The sequence below is a fragment of the Podarcis tiliguerta genome (genome assembly GCF_965153285.1).
Source record: "Podarcis tiliguerta genome assembly, chromosome: 7".
In the NCBI taxonomy this organism is placed as follows: Eukaryota; Metazoa; Chordata; class Lepidosauria; order Squamata; family Lacertidae; genus Podarcis; species Podarcis tiliguerta.
The window spans coordinates 78,009,760-78,027,864 of record NC_139540.1 but is presented as its reverse complement, the minus strand read 5'-3'; the positions used below and the strand labels follow the sequence as shown (position 1 = coordinate 78,027,864).

Below are 18,105 nucleotides of genomic sequence, written 5' to 3'. Positions count from 1 at the left end.
CTGTACAGATCAAAAGAAATCAGTGCATCCTATTTACAAGCAATTATACCTTTATCGCATCACCTTTGACTAAAAATCTTATAGCACAATCCTATGCATGTTTAATCCAGAGGTTTCACAGGATCTCACACTGCAGTAAGCACAGGATTGGAGCCTAAAATTTTGTAGGCACTCGAGTGTTTTGAAAAAAAGGGTGTGTGCCTTTCATCCAACCTGCTTTTGTGATTTTTTTTTCATAATCACTAAGTACCCCATCCTAACAACAACACATTATCAGAAATATGACTAGATATTATTATTATTATTATTATTAAAGGGAGATCTAGTCATATAGAAAATAACGCCATTTCAATGCTACTTTTGAAACCAGTAAGATATATCCTATTTGGAAAGAGAAAATAATGCTATTTTAATGGTGCTTTTGAAACCAGTAAGATATACCCATTTGGAAAGAGAAATAATGTGGAGCGGGCATCCGTTTTCTAACAACAAAATACAAAGAGAGTCACAAGCAAGGCATATTTATGTACAGTCCTTACAATCTATTCCAGTTAATCGGGAAGCACTTAATCAGGAAATCCACTTAACTGGGACATCTCCCAGGAAACCAATCTAGCCTAATGATGGTGAATGAAAAAGATGATGGGCCATCTCGCTTGGTACTTAGAATATACATTTTGTTGTAGCTCTCGTCTTGCTTCCCTCCCCTCCGCACCCAGCTCCACTTACTCCTACTAAATAAAAAAGACCAAGAGGGGCATTGATTAACCAGAATACTAAAAGATCAACTTCAGCGAGAGCGTTATGCAACAATTCTATTTTCTTATAGAATTCATACTGCCAACTCTCATTAGCCATCTGTGGCACACAAACAAACAAAAACATCAGTACATTAGTATCCTGTAGCTCCTCACACACTCATCCAAAATCTCCAGAGAAGCTACCACTGGTGGTACTTTTGTTGGTGGTAGCAGCCATTAAGCCCCCAAATGGGGCCTTCCGGAAGGCAGGAAGGAGAAGCCTCAGTTCATTAGAGAGGCTTTAGGATTGACCCTTTCTCTATGCCAACCTATAGCTGGGGTGGGTGTGGGTGTGTACACACACACACACACACACATCCCTTTTACAGTGGTACCTCGGGTTAAGTACTTAATTTGTTCCAGAGGTCCATTCTTAATCTGAAACTGTTCGTAACCTGAAGCACTACTTTAGCTAATGGGGTCTCCCATTGCCGCTGCACGATTTTTGTTCTCATCCTGAGGTAAAGTTCTTAACCTGTGGTAATATTTCTGGGTTAGTGGAGTCTGTAACCTGAAGCGTATGTAACCCGAGGTACCACTGTATTTGGAAGTGGAGTGGGAAAACACAGTGCTTTTTTACTGGGGGTACAGAGGTACACATACCCTTAAACATTTTGTGAATCTTTGTACTTTTGTCCATTTACTGTATTTATTTTTCCTGATCTGAACTATAAAATGGTGATTTTCTTGAGTCAAAATGAGAGTACCCTTAAACATTAAGTAAAAAAGCACTCAGTTCCAGCACCTCTCAGGTGGGCACCATTGCCATGAGTTCCCACACCTCTTTTTCTAGAAAAATAGCACTGTGTATATAAATACAAGTGGCAAAAAAGAGGCTAAGAGCATTCCCTCACACCTTTTAATCTGGCTGCCCTGTAGCATCAGATTTAGGGCATTGCAAGGCAATTCCAATATTCAGGGTGCCAAGCTGATGGGGTGCAAAACAACAACAACAACAACATTATTTATATGCACACCTACTGAGAAGATTCATAAAAAAGCAACTGTACCAAAAGGAATTATTGTGGAAATAATAAAGGGTTTTTTTAGGGGTGGGGATTTTGTCCTGCCTCAGGGCACCATACTACCAAAGTTTGGCCCTGCTCTCTGCCTGTCCAACTTATGACTTGCACTCTTAACAAAACACCGAACACCTTGGTTAGTTGTTGTTGTTCTTGTTTGTTTTTTTAACAAGCTACTCAAATGGCAATAAGTTTGTGAGGGGAAATGGTGTTTATTGGTGTTCTTCATCAGGTTTCCTTCCACATGTATAAAGATCTCCTCGTTCTGGAACAGTATTTCCCTCAAGCCCAGACTTATAACGAAGTTATTGGAACGAACTTTATGCCCAATCATCAATGCGATTGAAGAGTGAATTTCCCTTGGAATATATATATATATACATATGTGTGTGTGTGTGTGTGTGTGTGTGTGTGTGTATATATATATATAATTTAAACAAAACATATTATCTTAAAACATATCATCCTTGATTCCCCCCCCCTAAAATGACCCACCCTCCCCTCCCCCCTGACTTCCTTCAGCTCCAATCTCTGGTTTCTCTACAAATGCTATTCTCTGCATGTTACAAAACTGTATAAATCCTTAATTTATCTGACTGGTTATTGTCAATAAAAAGTTTGTGAGTGTTTATTCAAAACCTCCCAAAGAGTCCAATTCAGTTTGTTGTTTATTTAAATACTTTGTAAAAGGTTCCCATTCATCTTTAAAGTCCCGTAGTTTATGTGTCAATTTTGCCAATTCCCTTGGAATATATTTTGGAGTCGCAAAGGAACACGAAGCCAGTTTTCAGATATTTTCAGATATCGTCAACCTTTTCTACACACACACCAGTTGTCCTTTTTAGAACGACTTTTCCCTTTGTACTTGTTTTAAGGCCAACCCTTCTTTGGAGACCTTTCTGGTCTCTGATCAGCCTGAGGCAAGTGAGCCTGAGCATGTGGGAGGGAAAGGCATAAAAGTACGGGATAAGGCTTTGCGACTGAAGAGTAACCTCTCAGAACATATCTTCAAGCTCCAAATTTAATATAAAAGAACAAGAAAGCACAGCGGTCTCCTAATTTGTGGGGGGTGGAGGTGGGGAAAACACCCTCTAAGTTGCTCCTACATGTCTGGAAAATGAAACCATATGAAGATATTAAAGAATATGTAAATGATTGGCTACACTACCGCCAGGTCAATGAAATGTTTAAACAGGACTCTAAAGAAAAAGGATTTGATGAAAGTGGATCAAAGTTTGAATTAGAGATATTAAGTAATGATTCTAAAATTTTGTCTAAAATGTATAAACTGCTGCTTGAATGGCATTTGAAGGACGAGGAGGTTAAGTCGGTTATGATTCACTGGGCCAAAGGTTTTGGGTATAATATACAGCTGAGTGATTGGGTGAAATTATGGAAAGAAGGTTTAAAATTTACTGCATGCAATGCCCTAAAAGAAAATGTGATGAAAATGATGTATAGATGGTATATAACACCTGTCAAGTTAGCGAAAATGTATAAAGTCAGTAACAAATGTTGGAAATGTAAAGAAAAAGAGAGAACATTTTATCACATGTGGTGGGAATGTAAAAAGGTGAAATGCTTCTGGGAGATGATATATAATGAGATGGAAAAAACGCTGAAATATACATTCATAAAGAAACCAGAAGCATTTTTACTGGGCATTGTGGGGAGTGATATAAATAGAAAGGAATGTAAGCTCTTTTTATATGCAATAACAGCAGCAAGAATATTATTGGCCCAAAAATGGAAGCAAGAAGAATTACCGACGATTGAAGAATGGAGAATGAAGTTAATGGACTATGCAGAACTAGATAAACTAACAGGAAGGATTCAAAACCAGCGGGACCAGAAATTCACGGAAGACTGGAGTAAATTTACGGACTATTTTAAAAGTATTTGTGAAGATCAGACGACGTTTGTAGGTTTGCAAGAGGTTTTGTGAGGAGTATTATTGGAAGTATTGCAAAATTGGAGAAGGGGAAGGATAATTTGTTAAGAGATGTAAAGCCAATATAAAGTTAAGAAATGCATAAGAAGTGGTTAAAACGGTGGATCATCAGAGGTGCTGATGGAAGTCTAAAAAGATTGTATAAGTGATAAGTTTTGTGCTACATTTTATAATTTATATGTTAAAATCAATAAAAAATAAATAAAAAGTTGCTGCTACATGTCTCCTCCTGGGAGGCTGTCTTTTTCCACAATTAGCTTCCTTCTTCCATTAACATTTCTTTCCAGTCTATCAACACTGAGGGGAAAATAAGCAGAGGAGAACTGAATACACGTGTCAATAAAAGGAGTACAGATGGAGGGTTCGCAAGAGCAATGTGTCCGCTGTGTTGTGTGTGTGTGTGAGAGAGAGAGAGAGAACAGGACAATGAGGAGGGCCTGTGTTGCAACTCCCTCCTCAGATCCTCTTCCTCCTCTTTTCCTTTTGCCCCTGCCGCCATTTTGTCCTCACAAAATTAGGCCTTCCACAGTTTTCATGCCTTTCGTTGTACAGCAGGCAAAAAGTGACATTTTCACCTCAAGTTGCAAGGATTTGGCCCCTGCTGGCAAGAGTAAGGGTTCCCTCAGCAAAGGCCTTAAACCATGGGTAGGCAAACTAGGGGACGGATCCAGCCCAATCGCCTTCTAAATCCAGCCTGTGGACAGTCGGGGAATTGGTGTGTTTTTATATTCGTAGAATGTGTGCTTTTATTTAAAATGCATCTCTGGGTTATTTGCGGGGCATAAGAATTCATTCTTTTTTTCCTCTTCAAAATATAGTCTGGCCCCCCACAAGGTCTGAGGGACAGTGGACTGGCCCCCTGCTGAAAAAGTTTGCTGATCCCTGCTTAAACCTTCCTATTTTCTTCTTAAAAACCTTAACCTTTGTGCAAGGAACCCACACATGCTGCCCTTTGAAATAATTTCTGCCCGTTCTGTACCTAAACAGCTAGTTCTATCTGGAGCATATGCCTGCTTTCTCAAAAAGACAGTTGAGGCACCAACAAGGGCAACCCACATTAGATTTCAAACTGACCTCCAATCTCAGTCTCCAATTTAATATGGGAAGAGTTACCAGTATACCACTACAAAATTGTGACTGTGACCCCTGCCCCCCAAAAAAGCCTGTCAGAGCCCATAGGCCCCCTATTGTGGTCTGTCAGCTGCTTGACTGCCCTACCCTCATTTTTCCAGTTCCAGGCAGGCAGTACAAACTGGAAAATCACTTGGCTCTCCCTGAACTCAAAGCAGGCCATGATACTTGGCTGGTCTGCATTTGGCTTGGTGTAGCCCTGATGCAAAGGGGAGAAGGCTTTTCTTGTGCAGAAAAGGAAATTTCAGGAGGTGCAGCCGTTCCACACCTGTAAATGTCAGGCTGTGCCTGCCACTGACCCCTTTTCAAAACCGTGAACCTGGGTATTTGCCAGCTTTTCAGGATTACCGTAATTTTTGCTCTATAAGACTCACTTTTTCCCTCCTAAAAAGTAAGGGGAAATGTGTGTGCGTCTTATGGAGCGAATGCAGGCTGCGCAGCTATCACAGAAGCCAGAACAGCAAGAGGGATTGCTGCTTTCACTGTGCAGTGATCCCTCTTGCTGTTGTGGCTTCTGAGATTCAGAATTTTTTTTTTCTTGTTTTCCTCCTCCAAAAACTAGGTGCGTCTTGTGGTCTGTTGCATCTTATAGAGCGAAAAATACGGTATATGTTTGTGCAAATGGATCAATGTGGGGGGGGGGGGAGGAGAACAAAAATAAGTATTTGTGACTTATAAAGTGTGTGTGCAGATACACGTAAGTTTAGCAGTGGCAGAAGTGCAATCAGGCAGGACACTTCAAAGCCTATTAATGTTCATTTGAGGAGCTTTTTCCTTCCTTCCTCAGCTGGAATATATAGTTGGTCAGTGTTGATCTATGTGCAGGGCCTGAGCCAATTGCCTCTTTTCCTTCCTGCTAAAAAGGCTCTGCACTGATGACTTTTGGGAGCACACTTGCAATCTTCTCCCCAAATCTAGTTCAGGCAAAACCTGTTAATCCAGTTTGCACCAGCAATCCTCTAATTGCCCAGCCCTTGTGTCAATCACAAAGCCTCCTACCTTGAAGTGTTTTTTTCCAAGAGCTTGAAAAAAAGTTTGAATTGTTTTATATGGCATCCAACAGATTTGACCAGATTAACATGGTAAGAATTTATGGGGAGGGGGACGGGATTATAGGGGATATCTTGTCCGGGACACAAGGGCAAAGGGCAATGAGAGAGACACAATCTGCTTTTAATTTAGATACAGTTGTGTTGTTTTAGTTTACAAGGCAAGGGAGAGGTGAGAAAGGAAGAAATGAAACTATGGACATTGGTTAGACTTGTTTCTCATGTATCAGCTGGGAATCTCCCAACACACTTTGTGAATGGGCGTGGGTAGGTGTGTTGTTCAAAGCAAGAAGTAAAAAAATCCTGCTTTGGTATGCTTCTTTAGGCCTTGAGATTTGTTTTTGTATGTTCCACACTTCAGCTTAAATACAGGAGATTTACTGTGCCAAGAATTGGGAGCAAACTAGAGATGGTGATGGAACATATATTTAATACATTTTTATGCACATTTAATTAAATATATAAAGAGGAGGAACTATCTGATATTAGAAGAAAAAAGTGCATGCGGACAAAGGTTGAAGAACAAATCACATTATTTGTGGTACTCTTTCCCTGTCCGCTTTTTGTAGTGTGTGGGGCCTTTGCCCTCTTTCTTTAAGAGATATAACTGATATGTAATAGAAACTCCTCTCTCCTCCTTGGGGGTGGTTCCCTCCTTAGTCAACTGGAAACCAGTTGGAATCATAATTATTTGAGGGAAAGAAATGTGTTCCAAATGTGCTTTAAAGGTATCATGTGTGGATGCTACAGTTTACTTTGGCTCCAGCGCTCTCCCACTGATGGTTTTTGAATCCACGTTGAAAAGCTATGCTAATAGTTTCTTGACAAGTACTGCTGTCTGATGCATTTCCATCGAACCAGCTTCAATCTGAAAGGAAATATTAAATTCACTCTGCAGTTAGACTTAGGTGTGTACCTTTGAGGCAGCCGTTGGACATGCACAGATATTGGTGCATGCACAGATGACAACTGAACGAATAGCATGAGACATATACAGTGAGTGGTACCTCGGGTTACATACTAACCCAGAAATAGTGCTTCAGGTTAAGAACTTTGCTTCAGGATGAGAACAGAAATTGTGCTCTGGTGGTGCGGCGGCAACAGGAGGCCCCATTAGCTAAAGTGGTGCTTCAGGTTAAGAACAGTTTCAGGTTAAGAACAGACCTCCGGAATGAATTAAGTACTTAACAGGAGGTACCACTGTAATGTGCATTTGGTGAAGTCATCCCCGCCCCCTCTGATCTGTACAACAGCATGCATACGTGATTTGAAATGCAGCACAGGGAGGCAACCTCACTGCATTTTATGCTGTGAATGCATTAGTCTTGCCCGTCGGGCTGTTATGCTGAGCTTTGGTCTGCTGTCCAGCAATAAATACTATTGAAGCTTTCCTGAGTCCTGTTGCTTCCTGACATTAGGGCACACCCATTACACGGTTTCCTCACACAGTGAGTACCTTTCCCGAAACATGAGATCCTACACCTTTTTCCTCATCAGGGCTTTGAAATCAGTAGTGAGACCAATTATCAGAAACGTACCCGGCAGGAAGAGATCAACATCCCTGGCTGTGCACTCTTTTTACTCAATAAGGCCCTTGCATTATAACTAGAGGGGTCTTCAGCAGCCATCGCATCTAATTCATTCCCCCCTCCTTACATTATTAACCCTAATCCAAGGCAGTCTCCCATTCAGTTTCTCATGCGGTTTCTCCCATTTCTTTCTCATGCAGGCACAAGACTTTTGGCAAGAAAAAGGCTGGCAACCTTATATAGCTGATCAAAAAGTTGGCAACCTTACACCAGGACAGACCTAGACAGGTTTATCTTCAGTAAGCCTTAACACCGGTAAATGCTGTTCTGTCCTCTGTTGTAACCAGTGTTATGTTTCTGGAAAAAGAAGTGCTGGAACTCACCACAAATGCTGCCCTTGTTCTTCTTTAATGGCAATGGCACCCACCAGATAAGTTCTGGAACTAAGTTCTGGTGAGTTGCAGCTGAAAAATAGCCCTGGTTGTAACTCTTTTTTTTTAAAAAAAAAAAGACCACAACAGTAAATCTACTTGTGTAGTTGCTTGTTTACTTGCATTATAATACTACACTTCCATGATATATCAACCCTGAATATTTTTATGTTGTTTTACTTTAGAATGCAGTGTTATACATTGTTCCTGTTATTTTGTGTGTGTGTGTGTGTTAGCACAAATTTACTGGCCAGAGTGCTGTGGACTTTAATTGGTACTTTAATAGCTACCTAGACCTAAACAAGTTTTTACTCCTTCAGATTCCTATCTAAATACTGTATTTCATAAAGTGGGCAGACAGCCAGCAATGGAGCATGTAAAACACTTTGTCCTGTCTGGCATTAAACTTACTTAGAACGTGCCTTTTAATTTATGCCTCTTCTTTCCCCTGGCATGTTTAATATTTCTTATTCAGTCATTATTGCTAATCTTCCGTGTTTTACAAATTCAAATTAAGAATGATTGAAAATCCTGTACTTTGGCTTGGTTTTACGCATGCATGTTGATCACACAACAGGATGCAAAATGCTTAGGGCACAACTACTCATCTTCATTCCCAACAGACTAAGTTCTTGAATGCCAACTTTTTTCCTGCCCAAAGTTCTGTCTGAAAACATTCAGCAGGTTTACTGTTCCTGGCATACAGATGCAGTGATAAGAAGAACCTTGCCTGCTGAAGTTCTAAAGCAACCCATATTCCTAACATTAATCTGCTTTTTGAAGAACAGTGTTTTCAAAACATTTGAAACTTGGGGCACAATACTCCTGCATTAAAATCAGAAACATATTATGCAGATATTTTCTCAGGTCAATACTCAGACAACTGAGAGGGCATCTTTTATTTTTTATTTCTTCTTTTCTTTTGTGCCTTCTACTCTTTCCCTCTGCAATGTCAGCTAGGTTTCAGCGATGTCCTTGTGTTTTCTGGGCAATGATGATGTAGAATAATGTACAATTATTCTACAAATAATTATAGCTCAGGCTGCTGGAGGATCATGGATCATCTTTATTCTGTCTGCCATGATGCTTTCATTACACACAGAGTGCCAGATAGGGTCAGAGGCAATCAGGTGGTTTATATGGTTCAAAAACATTGCTATAAATATAATTCAAAACTACATCTTCTTTTCAACACCTTGCTAAATTCTCCCCCAAAATATTTAGCACTTCCTCAGTTTCACATTTTCGGTGCTTTTGGCACCAACACTAGACAGCCACAGTTGGAAGTATTTATGCTTCTAAAAGCTTTATCTAACAGCTGTATGCTACCTTAAGAAAGTTTTGCCTCAAATGCACATTAAATATGTTTCTCATGAAACTGACTGTACACAGCCCCCTTTTTGTTCTGCTACAGCAGTTTCTGTTGAGTCATTTTGTTTTACACGATTGTTATTAACACAGATATGTCTCAGGACAAGTTAAATGTCCAAGATTCTTTAAGTCAAGTCTTGGCAAGTATGCTCAACTTCAAGAAAAGCATTTCTGCCTTTTTCTGGTATTCGAACAACCTGTCCTGGGGACTATCTTGAGGGATTTGAAAAACAGATTTGTACAACTTTGCTTTCTCATGGTGGATGAGAAAACTGATTCACCGACTTTTAGAAATGAGCAATGTGGCTCGGAGAGGGAGAGATGGGGATGATAGAGGAGGAATGTTAATCATAAAAAGTAGGTGGGAAGCCACAGGCACGGGAAGGTCAACAAGCAGCTTAACAGCAAAGGAGTCACCTTGTGGTATTATATAAACTTTACAAGCAGTTATTTGACAAGTACGGGAACAATTAGACAAAGCCTGATGGTTATCTTTGTGCAACTATACACAACCTCTGCCATAAAACATTACTGAAAGAACAAATCCAGAGATAGCACATTGCCCTCACCTTCCCTCTCCACCAGTTCTTCCCTTAGAGCAGCAGTTATTTAATCTTACATTAAAATAGGACTGCCTTGCAAAAATCAGGAGTATTTGCTGTGGTGGGAAATCCTCATTACTGCCACCATTTTCAGCATCTTTGGTAAAACGTTTAGCCTCATAATGGAACCTGAAGGACTTACCATAGAATAACTTCAAAATCCAGCAACATTTACCTTGAGATATGTTGTTGTGAGAAGGGGATAGAAAACAATATATTGACACTGTTTTCCAAGCACATACCCTTATATGCATGTACACTAGAGACAAACTGCATCAATTCCTGCAGGTATTTTGTTATTAAAGACCTGGGGAATAAGGATGGAACTTAAGGAACTGCACTCTCGCTTCTGTGGAGATAGCGCAGGTTAGGATTGGGCAATATATTGTCCAAAACTAGTTTGAAGTCCATACTGTGATATCGTTTCATAATTTTAGACCTAGCAATATATCTTGAATCATGTGTGTGTGTCTGTGCTATGCAAAAATCACAATGAGGGAAAAACCTTGAAGCTAGCCAATGCCTCTACAGTAGCACCATCCTTATTTCAGACATTGTGGTATATAATAATAATAATAATTTTTTTATTTATACCCTGCCCATCTGGCTGGGTTTCCCCAGCCACTCTGGGTGGCTTACAGAACATATAAAAACATAGTAAAACATCAAACATTAAAAACTTCCCGATACAGGGAAGTTTTAGATGTCTTTAGATATCTTCTAAAAGTATTGATATATTGCAGTGTTTAGCTGGTAATATAAAAAGGTAAAGGGACCCCTGAAAATTAAGTCCAGTCGTGAACGACTCTGGGGTTGCAGCGCTCATCTCGCTTTACTAGCCGAGGGAGCCGACGTTTGTCCCCAGACAGTTTTTCTGGGTCGTGTGGCCAGCATGACTAAGCAGCTTCTGGCAAAACCAGAGCAGCAAACGGATACGCCGTTTACCTTCCCGCCAGAGTGGTACCTATTTATCTACTTGCACTTTGAAATGCTTTCAAACTGCTAGGTTGACAGGAGCTGGGACCGAGCAACGGGAGCTCATCCCATTGTGGGGATTCGAACCACCAACCTGTTTAGACCACAGTGCCACCCCCGTCCCTTAGCTGGTAATATATTGTACTGCAATGTTGAAAACCAGATATTGCTCAGCCCTAGTGCAGGTCTTGGGCAAGGACTCAGAATGTGGGCATTGTAGTCAAATACCTTAACTATTGTTGTAAGCCACTTTGAGTACAGTATTTTAATAGAAAAGTGGAGTATACATGCTACATCTAATCTCATTTAACTTTGTGTCCGAGAGCAGAGGTTGATAATGGTGGTATCATGGCTGCTGGCTGAAGTTCTTTTTGTTTGGCTGAATATTTGCTTATAGGGTATTTCATCAGTGGGAACCAAGGGCAGGAGATGGTCTCCTGATCGCTAAGGAATAAGTCTCCAGCTTTGGGGATGAGATTTATCTCAGAGCTTAAAGAAAGTGATAACCCTCCAGCCGAGGAATGGGGACAGAGAAACAGCAAATACATGCATGCATACATACCAGCTGGAGTTTGAATTGTCACAAACAAGGGAGGAGCCAAGAGTTTCTAGCTGGGAATAACTTAGAACAGTGAGTGCAGCTGCGAAGGGATGTAAGTTCCTTGCTGGTGATCTACTACAGTGGTATCTTGGGTACTTAATTCGTTCCAGAGGTCCGTTCTTAACCTGAAACTGTTCTTAACCTGAAGCACCACTTTAGCTAATGGGGCCTCCTCCTGCCGCTGCGCCGCCGGAGCACGATTTCTGTTCTTATCCTGAAGCAAAGTTCTTAACCTGAAGCACTATTTCTGGTTTAGCGGAGTCTGTAACCTGAAGCGTATGTAACCTGAAGCGTATGTAACCCACGGTACCACTGTACTTGCTGTAGGAATGCTTGTTTGCTTCCACTATGCTGTGCCACTATAATTGTAAGCAAAACAAATATTACAAAGACACCATCAGTCTCCAGTGTCAGGTCTTGCTGAACTAACCTGCATTTTAAAAAAACCAAAACAAAATACATCCACGTTTGATATACTATAACCAGCCCTAGACACATTTCTATAAGATGGCCTATGAGGGCCTGGTCCCTTACAGATGGCCCAGGATCCCATTCTGCATATCTAGCTTTCATTAAAGAAAAGAGTACATATGTAGTCATTTTACACAGAGTTACGAGAGGAAATATGCAAGCAGTAGCCTCCCAGTTGCCCTTCCAGAGAGGGATAGCTGCAATAGGGCTCTGGAGCTGGTTCTTGTTCTTGTTCTGAATCACTTTATTGACTGAACAGTCATATGCCTGTTTCATAACCTTCTCTTCCTTGACCCTTTCCTCCTTGTTTGCCTCCCCTCCTCCAATGTCAGCAATGGCTAGTGAAAACTAAGGGCAAAAAAATCTCAGTAGGGCCTACACAATTTTGCGGCTGCAATTTCTATTTAATTTGGGGAAATTGCCTCAAGGATGGGTTAGGAACATAGCTGTCAACCTTCCCTTTCTTTGCAGGAAATTCCCTTATTCCAGTGTCGTTTCCCACTGCTTCCCGCTACTATCCCGGATTGTTAGATATCCCGTAGACTGTCCCCGGGACAGGTGAAGCTGCTGATCCCTTATTTTTGAGGCTGCCGATCTCTTATTTTCAAATCTGAAAGTTGACAGCTATGGTTAGGAACAGTGGTGAAGATGCATGCTGCGCTACCGGGGGCGGAGAGCAGGAGGGGGCATGGCTGGTGCCCCCCGGGGCGTGACGCCGCCCGCAGGGGTGTGGCACGTGTTCTGGGGGCGTGGCGACCGACGTGCAGGGGGGCACGGCATGCTTCGCTCCCTCTGCACCCCCGTTCCCACGCCAGTGGTTAGGAAGGTGGTGGTGGTGGGGTGGCGTCAAGAGGAGAAAAAGGTGGTGGTGGTGGGGTGGTGTCAAGAGGAGAAAAAGAAGCACCCTGCTTCTCTGCGTTGGACTGCTTGTAAATTATTCCTTACAAAACTTACTGCAACATGTCTATAGAGTGTGTCCCTGAGTTTTATTTTGCCCAGCCTGTCCCATATTTTGCCCAACCAAAGGTGGCGACCCTAGATGTAGTGAATGAGAAGCAATAGGATTCTGCAATAAAATGTTGCCGTATATTCTCCATCCTAATAGGAGTGCTTGTGTTCAGGGTCTCAGCCAGCCACGCCACCCCCACCTCTTCCTGCCTCTCCTTTTCAGTTTCTCTTTGCCAAATGACTCTCAACACTTTGTGGCTACTAAAACATGCCCAGTCCTTCCTGAGCCATTATTTGAGGACAGGTGCCCTTGAGGGGTGGGGTATAAAAGGATTTTTGGTACTTTGGAAACAAGATCCCCCTGAACCTGATAGAGAGCCTCCTGTTCTCAGGGTCCTGTTTTCGCTTCAGTCCTGTTTACATTCACCACTTGAGTTTGCTGTTAAAAGGAATGATATAAAAACATGATGAATCATGGGTCACACCGGGGGGAACTTAGTGAGTGCCATATTACATCAAAAGCAGAAAGTCACTGAGTTTATGCAAATTTCTTTTACAAATGAATAACCATGATTAAACCCTTTTCCTCCAAGAGGGCATAATGCTCAAGCAAATTTAAACCTCAGAATCTCTCATTGTAGAAAAAGTACAATACTGTATTGTGCTGTGGTAAAGGACTAAATGGGGCATAACACCCAACTTGTCTTAGTCCCTTCTTTTCACTGCAGTAAAAGAAAGTAAAGGGACAAGTGAAAACGAGCCAAGGACAAGTTCTCTCTCAATGTGAAAATTGAAAATGGGTGATAAGCAGAGCTGGTCCACCCATGAGGCAAGGTGAGGCGACCACCTCAGGCAGCAGGGTCCACAAGGGCAGAAGATCATGACATTGATCTTGATCTTCCCTTGCCCCTTCTGCCCTGGCAGGAAGGGAGCTGTCATTTTGGGGTCTCCCTCAGGTGCCAAAAATGTATCAGGCTGGCCGTAGTGATAAGAGTTCCCCTAGGCATGCGCAGAACATTTTTCTCATTACACTCTAAAAACACATACATATTGCTTCACACCTGGTGTTATGGGAAGCATGTGGTTTTCAGGTAGGTAGAACTGTGACATCACTAAGTAATTAAAGCCCTGGTTAATATACATTTATCCCCCACACATATAATTCTACCTCCCAACATCTTTTGCCTCTCAAACGTCTCTTGAGAGAAGTTACACACAAATAACTTCTCCCTAGATGATTGGTGGCATATCATGCTGCAAACAATTAAAATATGTACATTAGCATCACAAATGCCAAAGGCACGTTTTTACATTTCAGATGTCTTCAATTTGTACTTTATGTAGTCACATAGCAGACACACATGCTAACCTGTAAGGAATTTTTAAATTTTCTTTTAATTGAAAACCTGTACTCCTTTATCCAAAGGAATTCAGAACGACATATTTCCCACTTCTACATTATTGTAATTCCTCCACTGTTTAGAGACCTCTCAGTTATCTAACATGTAGGTGGGTGGAACATTTTTACTGCCTTTAATGAGGTTGTGGTTCTATGTGTTCAAAGTGCAAACACTGTTTTGTCAGATTATTGCTAGACTGGGAAAACACACTCTAACTTTGAATTAAATCAGTTAGTGCTTACCCTAGAACCTCCTTGATGAGCACTTGAACACCTGGCATATAGAAGATAATTAAATTAATAAGTTGAGTAACACTAAACATGATGGACATATATATTTTGCTGTTTCACATTGAGTTAGGAGTTAGAAATAATTTGGCTGAGGGTACAGTGGTACCTCGGGTTAAGTACTTAATTCGTTTCGGAGGTTTGTACTTAACCTGAAACTGTTCTTAACCTGAAGCACCATTTTAGCTAATGGGGCCTCCTACTGCTGCTGCGCCGCTGGAGCACGATTTCTGTTCTCATCCTGAAGCAAAGTTCTTAACCTGAAGCACTATTTCTGGGTTAGCGGAGTCTGTAACCTGAAGTGTATGTAACCTGAAGCATATGTAACCTGAGGTACCACTGTAGTTGTAATCACACAAAATATGTTTAAGGTTTAGTGTTACCACAAGTGGGAGCTGCAACAAAGTGGTCCTGCAACAAAATATTGCAGTGTAGAGGGCTCATATTCAACCTCCTCTCTCTCCCTCGCCCCCTCCTTCCTTCCCTCTTGCTGGTGCTCCTCAGCAGCCGCCACCTGCTGGTCTAGCAAGGTGTAGGTCTGCCGCCACTTGGCCCCCTCCGCCACCCCGACTTGACCTCTCCTCCCACCTCCCTCCTCAAGTCTCTTCCAAAGCCAGCAAGAGGCTGGAGCTGGGGCTCAAGTCACCCGTGGGAGCCAGCCGGCTACCCCGTGGCCCTGCCCACCTTCATGAGTTGTGGGGGAGAACAGGGCAGTGGTGAGGGAGGCCAAATGTGGGGAATCCCACTCCTCAAAGGTGCGGGTGGGGGGGGAGAGGGTTTAGAGTCATGAGAGTGTGTGTGCCCCCAATCTTCACCCACCCTGGCTTGTCCTTTATTTTGCCCAGCCTCTCCCATATTTTGCCCAACCAGAGGTGGCGACCCTAGATGGGGTTAATGAGAAGCAATAGGATTCTGCAATAAAATGTTGCCGTATATTCTCTGTCCTAGTAAGAGTGCTTGTGTTCAGGGTCTCAGCCAGCCACACCACCCCCACCTCTTCCTGCCTCTCCTTTTCAGTTTCTCTTTGGCAATTGACTCACAACAGTTTGTGGCTACTAAAACATGCCCAGTCCTCCCTGAGCCATTGTTTGAGGACAGATGCCCTTTAGGGGTGGGGTATAAAAGGATTTTTGGTACTTTGGAAACCTCAAGATCCCCCTGAACCTGATAGAGAGCCTCCTGTTCTCAGGGCCCTGTTTTCGCTGTCTACATTCACCACTTGAGTTTGCTGTTAAAAGCAATGATATAAAAACATGATGAACCATGGGTCACACCGGGGGGAACTTAGTGAGTGCCATATTACATCAGAAGCAGAAAGTCACTTGCACTCCTTCCTTGAATGTATGAACTGACTTTTAATAAGCTCATTTAATAGGTCTCTGCTACAGAAGTAGTAACAGATTAGCAAGCTTCTGAAGGAGAAGATTAAAGGCTTAGCCAATTAAAGACTGTAATAAAATAAATTTTCTTATTAGTGTACAGCATATTGTTTTAGTCACACAGCTGTCAAAATTGTTCTCAGTTAACTGTGGTAGACTTGCTATGTAGAATCCGAACATTAAAAAAAACCTGTTATGTAGCATATTGACAATAACATTATTGTAAATCAACTGTATTTCATGTATCAATTTGACACTACCCCAATTCCTTAGATTATCTATAATAGATTATAGATTATCCCCACTGCCAGCCATTGACCAAGCAAATTAGCAGCCCCTGTGATAGCTTTTAAATATAAATCTTGAGAATTCTGATCAAAGGTCTCCTATATAATTTGTATGTGTGCTAATGAATGTAAAAGGCTTTAAACACACTAAATTTGCTATAGAAAGTCTAATTAATTTATTACATGGCCTCTATGCTTTCAGCAAACTAGAATTCTGTGGGTCAAGAGTAGACAACATGGTGCCCTCTAGATACTCCTCGATTACAGCTCCTGTCATCCTTGGTCTTGGGCCGTGCTAGGGGCTGATGGGAAATGTAGTCCAACAAACATCTGGAGGGCATCCTATGGATTCTCCCCAATTGTGGTGACTAAGGAGCTAATTTCACCAGTGTCTCTCATGTATATTTGTCGTGCATAAAATACTAGCAGCACTTACAGGACATATTTCTGAAAGAGGAAAGAAACAACTGTGGAACTATGGTTTGCTAAAATAAAGCAAATGTAAATGATAGACAAGTTCACCAGTGAGCACTAAATGATCAAGGTTAATGTAGTACAGTTTCTGTTCCTTGAATATGAAGAAGGCAATGCTTTGGGAGGAAAATGTGCCTAGAAAATGTGCCTTAAATGTATGTTGCACAAACTGAAATATAAATTAACTCCGTGGACCCCCTAGCCACTTTCAGTCTGTACTATTTATCTATCTTCCATGCCTTCTCTTTGATGCTTTCTCTTAAATCTTCCGCATCTCTTTTTCTTTTTCCCTCCCAGTCTCCATAAGATGGCCATGGTGCCATTTGTGTGACCTACTTAGGTCAGGTCACAGCTCATGATCTGAAGATTAATGGGTTAAGGTATTCCCTTGATTACACTAATCTTAAAAATAATATAATATATAATACACATTAGCTGCCACATAGGTTTCATCACCACATTTCATTATTGCATTTCTGCAGCAAATTACAATGTTAATCTGGCAGTTTGATTATGCCTGTCTACAATCTCTTCCCTAAAAGTTTTGCTATGACTTCTTATATTTGCAGGAAGGTGGACTTAAGAAGGGTTAAGTGAATAACCATAATTTTTGTTCCCTAAAAGAGACGAGCAGATAATATTGTCATTATAACTCATTGCACTTTCAGGGCAGTCAATTATGGGTTTGGCTGCAAGTCCTAAGAGGAGTAGAACATTTGATTTAAAACTTAAATATAGCTGAATTACATGGTAATGGTGACTGTAATGTAAGAGTGACAAAGCCAGCTCAACAACCCAACATGATCACCACAGTAACATTTAACTTCAATAAAAGGGAATTGCCATAAAACTAAAATACCAGTTAGAGGTAAATTATAAGGTAGACTTGCAAACATCATATACACACAAACACCAGAAGACTTTAAAACAGCATGATATAGTCTGAAAAGAAATGTATTCCTGGAAAAAAAAGAAAAAAAGTTGAGCTGTTGTTCCAAATAAGTTTTGAAAGAATACACCCTTTAAGAATAATTGATTAGCCAGAGCCATTTGTTAAGGAGATGCTCATATGCAGAAGCTTTGGGGATGCCAAACCTGAAACGAAGCCAGGATGCAAAAACCTGAAGCTACTTTTCAGAAAAATACCGTAGTCTAGGGCCAAAACCCCTACTTGCCCCCAAAGCCTCATGTACAATAATTTTGCACATATGCTGCTGGAATTTCCAGAACCAGAGGCCAGCTTGCAGGGGCAGGGAAGCAACATTAGGAACATGAAGAACAGCTGAGCCATCCCTTTGTCCCCGAAGTGTTTATTGCAGGGAGGGACTGGGGCACAGAAAAAACCATCTGAGCCCAACAACCCTGCAAGGTTTTTTTACATCGTAGTTAAGACTGCT

The 18,105-nt window shown here is 41.5% G+C and overlaps 1 protein-coding gene across 25 annotated transcripts in view; it reads right to left on the bottom strand.

Moving 5' to 3' along the window:
• Window positions 1-18,105, bottom strand: part of MAJIN (membrane anchored junction protein) — a 197,937-nt gene that overhangs the window by 16,482 nt on the left and 163,350 nt on the right. For 2 of the 25 annotated variants that reach the window (XM_083449639.1, XM_083449647.1), the window contains exon 1: window positions 4,753-4,777. The exons of 3 other annotated variants lie outside the window; for them this stretch is intronic. Coding sequence is in view for 4 of the 22 variants with exons in the window: in XM_083449638.1 (XP_083305764.1) it covers window positions 2,652-2,760 (109 nt within the window). In the remaining 18 variants the exon portion in view is untranslated. 20 more of the 25 variants (XM_083449640.1, XM_083449650.1, XM_083449659.1 and 17 more) reach the window with 18 other exon arrangements.